Source organism: Choristoneura fumiferana, chromosome Z (assembly GCF_025370935.1).
Source record: "Choristoneura fumiferana chromosome Z, NRCan_CFum_1, whole genome shotgun sequence".
In the NCBI taxonomy this organism is placed as follows: Eukaryota; Metazoa; Arthropoda; class Insecta; order Lepidoptera; family Tortricidae; genus Choristoneura; species Choristoneura fumiferana.
In genome coordinates this window covers 20,381,516-20,389,586 of record NC_133472.1, presented here as the reverse complement: position 1 = coordinate 20,389,586, position 8,071 = coordinate 20,381,516, and the positions used below count along the sequence as shown (strand labels likewise).

The 8,071-nt window shown below is 35.8% G+C and overlaps 1 protein-coding gene across 1 annotated transcript; it reads right to left on the bottom strand.

Annotated features, from left to right (window-relative positions):
• Positions 1–382: 382 nt before the first annotated feature.
• LOC141431083 (protein lifeguard 4-like) lies at positions 383–6,693 on the bottom strand. Its single transcript, XM_074092083.1, has 5 exons — positions 6,478–6,693; positions 5,704–5,867; positions 5,514–5,619; positions 3,314–3,465; positions 383–2,965 (listed from the first exon to the last, which is right to left on the bottom strand). The coding sequence occupies exons 1-5, from the start codon at positions 6,541–6,543 to the stop codon at positions 2,713–2,715; spliced, it is 741 nt and encodes a 246-aa protein (XP_073948184.1). The 5' UTR covers positions 6,544–6,693; the 3' UTR covers positions 383–2,712.
• Positions 6,694–8,071: the final 1,378 nt, after the last annotated feature.

The following is an 8,071-nucleotide window of genomic DNA, read 5'->3' as shown; positions in this document are numbered from 1 at the left end:
TCCTTGAGCGTACCTACCCAAAGAAGAATGGTCATTGATATTTTTCAAGTGGTTTAGCCGGATGGAAAATTGTATACCTACGTGCTCATGGTGAACACTACTTAAAAAAAATAGCTCACCTAATTTCCTGCAGCTTCAACATGACCCTCGTATGTGTTCTAGCAAATACGGATATGCTGTTCCGCAAGTAAATCATTTTGGTAGTAATGTGCGGAGTTCAAAAATTGGGATATCTTAACCGGTAGTTAACCGCTAACCGGATTTACGGAAATAATTATGGAAATACCTACAATGGAATATTTCATTGGCACTAATTTTAGTAATTAATATCCAATTTTTTGAACTCCACCTAAAATTAGGGTCCCTAATAAAGAAACAGGTATCACGCAAATGCAGACTTTATTCAAGAAGTTCACAGAGATTTAGTCTCTATTGGCTTCAGTGCTAGTAGTAAATTTAAGTTTCGTGCTGTATCTAACAACAATGGATAATTTTATCATTGTTCTATCAATGTGATTGATAAGATTCAACAAACATAATTCTGTGAAATGTACCCCCGTATCTAAAATAAATAAGTAGTTAAGAGTAGATAACGAAAACAGTTGTGAATAACCAGCAGTAACCGATTGTCACAGTGATAACATAACTAATGCTCTAATTGTCTATACTTAAACATTTTGATTACTCTTTTTCAATTCATGCCAAATAATATAATAAAATTTTCATCAAGTTTAATACTTAGATATTACGTTTACTAGCCTTACATACACAGCCTTTTTAAATTTATAAGTTGATTGATAGGTACAGTCGAACGAATCGATCATGTACAGTCGAACAAATTGAAATATGACCCAGGGTGGAACCTTTGTGCTACTGATGTCATGTTGACATCTCATACTTTTGCCAAGGAAATCATAGTGAAATTGATAACCTATTAAAAGGTTCCACCCTGGGTCATGACTCATGATCCAATTTATTTGACCGTACCAGGGTGGAATCTTTTAATAATTGATAACCTATTAAAAGGTTCCACCCTGGGTCATGACTCATGATTCAATTTGTTTGACCGTACCAGGGTGGAATCTTTTAATAATTGATAACCTATTTAAAGGTTCCACCCTGGGTCATGACTCATGATTCAATTTGTTTGACCGTACCAGGGTGGAATCTTTTAATAATTGATAACCTATTTAAAGGTTCCACCCTGGGTCATGACTCATGATTCAATTTGTTTGACCGTACCAGGGTGGAATCTTTTAATAATTGATAACCTATTTAAAGGTTCCACCCTGGGTCATGACTCATGATTCAATTTGTTTGACCGTACCAGGGTGGAATCTTTTAATAATCAACTTTACTAAGATATCGTTGATAAAAGAATGAGATGTCAACATCACAGTAGTAGCACAAAAGTCATGATTCACTTTGTTTGACTGTACGTTGTACATTGGAAAATAAACAAGAAATACTTTAAAAAGGCAACCGGCCTAAAAAAGGCATTCAAGTCGAGGGTTTAAAAGTTAATAATAAATAACAAAAAAGAAAAATAACTGGAGTGCCCTATTTCACGAAGCTACATGTTACAATTTACAAGCGGTAGTCTGTTTAACAGTTTGCATTGAAAAGAGACTACCGCTTGTAAATTGTAACTTGTAGTGTGCTTGTAGCTTCGTGAAATGGGCCTCAGATCTTTAATTAGTGTGTACCGCGCGTATCACGCAGCCCGATGCCCGCATGACGGCTGGATTCATAACTCTAACAACTACAAAATAAATATGTGTTGAAAAAACTGGTAAGTATCTGGAATATGAAACATATGAATTTACTTAATTTTTGAAATAAATATTCAGATTCAATTAAATCAGTTTAATCCTTACACTAAATGGGCTATGGAGCGGCGTGTCGGTTAAAATGATTCAATGAGTAGTAAGAATTAATTAAATAAGTATATTTTATGTTTCATATCCCAGACAGTGTATAGATCTACGATATCAGACTATTTCAACATTTGTAGTTTACGAGTTACTAATCTAGCGTCATTCGGGCCGCGTAATACACGCAGTACGCCTTAACTATGCGATCTAGAATTTCGGAAATTACAAATTACGCTACAGTCAACGGCCGTTCTGAAGTAAATTCTGACACATTACGCAACTATGAAGTTTCTGAAAACATTGACAATGTGAACCAACCATAGAAAAATATGTTATACTTACTATTGCTCAGAACAGCAGCTGAAATCTGAATTGAAATATTTAGGGTCTTAGATCAACCCAAAAATAAGTTCATGGTGTTTGGTTATAGTCACAGAGTAGGTAGTAATTTAGCTAATCATATGTAAATGGAACTCAAAGTAAACCAAAATTATTGCTTATTGCAAATTTATTTTATGGTCCATACTTTAATAAATACCAGTATTAAATTAACATTCTTATAATAATCTATCTTGGTCAAAATTAGGAATGAATAAGTAAAATATTTATATATACAATACACAATTACAATACATAATTATTATTTTCTTTGATGTTATCATTTCATTTCATTACTTTGCCAATTTGCCTGTGCTCAAATAAATCCTACCTGCGAAAAAGGCATTATTGATCTCCTGGCAGCCACGTTGAATGAACTTTGTGATATGATAACATAGCAGTAACAGTAACATTGAGGTGCCAGACGATATATTTGTGCAGAAACATTGATAATATTCAGTTAGTTTCGGTTTAATTCATTAAGTATGCGGAGGATGTGCAAGAACAAGTTAATTATATCCATGTACAAATTAATTGTTGCCAGAATGTATTCTTCTGGGGACAAGTTAGTCATCATCTGCTGAGTATCGAAGATTAAGAACAGGCTGAAGAGTATAGCACCACCAAACGCCAGGAGGAGCTCCAAGCCGGAGCTCTGTATGAAGATTTGAAGGATGCCCCCGACAATGAGAACACTTAATCCAGCCACAAGGCTAAAACAAAAAGTAACTTTTACACACTAGTCTAGCATTACAAAAGTAATTCTAATAATAATCTTAATTGATAGTAATTCTGTAATTTTAATTTTAGATTAGGTACTGAATGTTAATAAAATAAGGTTACTTTTAAAAATCATTTTTCATTTTATTTTATTTAATGTAGCGAAAATTCCTGTGGATTCCGTTGGTTGCGTCTACTGCCAGCTCGCTATGTGCTTTCTTGGGTTACCACAAGAGGGCATGCACTCATACATACACCAAGTAAGTACACACATTAACTTATAGATAAGTAAATATAGTCTTCTTTTTTAAATGAATGAATAAAAAACTTTTGGTACCAACCCATATCCCATAAACGAGAAGTCGCGTTTTGTGTTTAGTGTAAAGAGCGTCAGAGAGAAAACCACGGTAAATGTGAGAGCCAAGGCTTGCAGCACTATGAATGTATCGTAAAATGACACAATGACTCCCACAGTGTAAGACTGCACCACGGTCTGTAATAAAATTAAAAAGGATTATAAATACCCAATTCGGTAGTCAGTCTAGCATATCATTGAATGTCGTTATGAGTGATACAATAGATAATAAATAACTGTAAAACTGCAAAATAATAATAATATACAGTACTACACAAATAAGATGCCTGTTATTAACAGACTGTTGAAAAGCACATAGTCACCATAACATTCAATGTCCAGTTGGGTTGAGTAGTTTACTAACAATAACTTGAAATTAAAAATAATAACTGACAAAATATGTTAGTACCTACCATACTATTTTTGTCTTGCTTCCTATCAAATATTAGGTAATTTATACATTGAGAACATCTATTTTTAACCCCCAACGAATAAGAGGGGTGTTATAAGTTTGACCGCTATGTGTGTGTGTGTCTGTGTGTCTGTCTGTGGCACCGTAGCTCTTAAACGGGTGAACCGATTTGAATGCGGTTTTTTTATTTGAAAGCTGGTTTTCTAGCGATGGATCTTAGACATGATTTATCAAAATCGGTTCAGCCGTTTCAAGATCATCAGATCTTTTGTTCGCTGCGGTAGGAATCTTAGACGCATAATGGATATTTACTTTACTTTAAAACATATTTGGGACCTAAAATTTGAAACACCCATGTATGCTATATAGCTATGCAAGATTATGGAATTCTCGGCCTGATACTGCAGCCAGGATATCCAGAACACTAGTAGGTACACTGTTAATAAAACTATAGCAGATATATCGTGTTTGGGTTCGTTTTGATCAGTATTTGATTCTACAAACAATGCAATGGTGGCAACAGGATGAGCTGATGCTGCAGCCAGGATATCCAGCACAATAGTACACTCTATAAAAAATAATAGCACATATGTTGTGTTTGGATTCGTTTTGATCAGTAATTGATTCTACATACAATGCAGTGGTGGCAACACGACGAGCTGATGCTGCAGCCAGGATATTCAGCACACCAGTATACTCTTGAAAAAATAATAGCAGATATGTCGTGTTTAATTCCTTTTGATCAGTATTTGATTCTACATACAATGCAATGGTGGCAACACGATGAGCTGATGCTGCAGCCAGGATATCCAGCACACTAGTACACTCTATAAAAAATAATAGCACATATGTCGTGTTTGGAATTGTTTTGATCAGTAATTGATTCTACATACAATGCAGTGGTGGCAACACGACGAGCGGATGCTACAGCCAGGATATCCAGCACACCAGTATACTCTTGAAAAAATAATAGCAGATATGTCGTGTTTGATTCCTTTTGATCAGTATTTGATTCTACATACAATGCAATGGTGGCAATAAGATGAGCTGATGCTGCAGCCAGGATATCCAACACACTAGTACACTTTAAAAAAAATAAAAATATATATCAAAGTTTAAAAAAACATGAAATAAAAACAAATTTAAAATTTAAAAAAACCCCGACTTAAAAAACGCCAGCAAAAATAAAAATAAAAACGCTGCTTGAAAAGAAAATTAAAAAGTAAAAAATAATTATGCGCTACCTAGCTGTTGCCCGCGATTTAATCTGCGAAGAATTCGTTTATCTCTATCCCGCGGGGACTATGCTGATTTCCCGCAAAATTAGCCTAAGTTAATTTAGTATAAAGTATCTAGTAATATTTTTTATCTAAGCGTTGTCGGTGTCGGGGGACCGCTAAGGTTAATACTTTAAAAAATACAACATATTTAGTTTCATGTTAACCTTAGCAATAATTATTTTTTACTTTTTAATTGTCTTTTCAAGCAGCGTTTTTTTTTGATAGGTAGATGGTTAATAACTTTATTAACTTGGCTTCTGTTGTATTTCTAACTCTATCTTTCTATTTCTAAGAAAAAACGCCACATCAAGTAGTTAGTGTTATTTTCTATCCCATGTTATCGAATCAACTCTTGATTCTGAACAAACTGCTTTCAGGTTTTGACTTATTTGGTTAACACCTTGCAAAAAGACATAATCCTTTTTTCTGGTGGTTGGTAGGTCTAAAGAAAAATAGGTAGGTATGTTGCGCTTTTCTATGAAGGAAATACTTACAAATGCAGCAAGAAGATAAAGATTGGCAGGGCTGTCACGTCTTTTCACAATGAGAGCCAACAGTGTGGATATGCTCAGTATGAATGCTATGAACACCATCCAGTCACTAAGAGAAAGTATATACATAATTATTATAATGTTTCACTAACAAATTATTTGCAAAATTGTCAAATACCAATTTGCTCCTTACTTTTGATGAATGAAGGCCTTTATAGGTGACACTTGCATAAACACGGTGGTAATAGCCAATGTGGCCAGCAGCTGGATTGCTAGCAGCCCATACACCTTGCGAATAAAGCCCAGGCGAATTCCCTTGTCTGCATTCATGACATTGTTACGGTATGCAAAGTCATCCTAAAAATAAATTCAAATCAATTATTTATATAGCTTAATCCTTTTACAGGCCCTGCGAATTTAGATATGCTACAACAAAAAAAAACATAGTTTTATATTGTTTACCTATGAGGGATTAATTTAAAAACAAATAATGAATGAATTCAAATGATTTTGTACCATATTGCATACTTAGAAAGATCGAATAATTGTTTACATTTATGTGGTTGCTATATGCACTATGCCTAAAAAAGGGTTAAGCTACCTAGAATATATGGATATGAGGACATTCTCATCTGCTTTGTTTCTTTCCTACGATGTCGGTAAAGATTACATTTAGCGACATTGCGAATTGCGTGCTGACATGCCATTGGTGTACTTTTATGGCTAACAACAAATACAATAATAGAAAGTGATTATTTCAGTTTGCGAAATATAACATTGTTGTCTAGTCTTACGAAACGGAGGTTCATGGACAGTTTATTACAAATAGGTCCACCAATAAACAAAACAAAGTAATTTTAAAGCAAGGTCACATAAACTGTGAAGTTAACACGCCTAGCTTATCCAAAATATGGCATTCATAATTAAAAAATGACGATGTTGTAATATTAAGAAATGAAATCCTTACTTGCATGGATTCTTTTCCTCCAAGCTCACAATCTTCTTGCGCATACATTAACGGTACGGATGCCATGTTGTAGGAAAGTGATTTGAAGAATAATGTGAACACTTCTGTCTGAGAATGTTGTATTTTTCTAGAATAAGTAATCGTAAAGCGTAGCAGTAGTGACGACGTCGCCTTGGATGAAATTGATTATGTTGCCTGCCTGACACTGACGGTCGACGGACGACTGACAGCTGGCTCTGACACATGATTTGGCAGACATTTTTAAATTAATTTCTCCATGTATAGGCAAAGGAATGCAGTCCAGAACAGAGACAAGTCAGATAAAAAAATAATAATAATGCAGAAGCCGTCAGCTGAACCAGCTGAAAGAGTACAAAGTAAGTACATATACTTATAGGTTTTTTTAACTACGGCAAAAATCTTTTGATTGCGTTGGCTTAGAAGTTTAATTTTTTCTCTGCATATAGGGGTAGCAGACGGACAGACATACCTACAGACAGTCGAGCATCAAAATGATCCTATATATAATATAAGGGTTTCTTAAACTTTTTACAGTCACGGACAACTTTCATAATTGAAACAATTCCACGGACCCGCGTTAAAAAATTTTTTTGGAAATTATACATATAATAAATCTGTAGAAAGTCGGTGTCTGTACATTGATATTTGAGAAAACAATTACTATATTAGCGCAATAGAACCCAAAACAATGATTTTTAGAATTATTGTCTGTTTATCTGTTTGCCTGTGCGTTTGCACACGCTAATCTCAGAAACCACTCAACGTAGAAGGATGCAGTTTTCAATGATGTGTTCTCCTTGCTTTGGATTAACGTTAAATATACGCGCACCTGTCTTCGTCCACGCCATCTCGCGCAGTCCCTTTTGTAAAAACCTGAACTGCTTCTTCGGCCACTCCGCTCACGTTGGGTTTGACCGCACTGACCACTCAACACAAGACAGCCACTTTACGCACGTCCCCCATATCGCCGAATTCCGGCCCTACCTTCTAGATAGGCCGGTGCCAAGAGTGGAGTCTCCTGCCAGTAAGGCTATGGTTTCTCTGACCACGACCGAATGTTTTGTGCGGGAATATTTGAGGGTGGTTTCTCTGAAACGTCACCGGCAGCGGGTATTAGGCACCGTTAATTCGTGTGGTGCGACGCACATCCAGATGCCGCCGGTTGCGTGTGACGGGCCTGAGAAACCAGGGCCTTAGTGATAATAGGTAAGAATAAAGCCGTTGAAAGCCACCAACTTGTCATGCGGTAGAAAAGCAAAATGGGATAAAAGTCGCAGAGAAGCCACCCGGTAGGTACGTCTAGATTAACTAATCGGGATAAGTCCACAATCACAGGTTTTTTATTCGGTAACTATGAATAAGTAGTGAACATTTTGATGGCATGTATCTTTTGTAAGCTGCTAGGCAGTCAAAAAAATAACTGACTGAGATAAATCTAAGTCCATGCGGACGAAGTCGCGGGCACAGCTAGTTTCCTAATAAATATATTTGTTTACAGACTGACACACATGCTACGGATCCCACTTTAAAAACCCTGCTATAAGGGTTCCGTTGTGTCAGTGGAAAGTGGCGC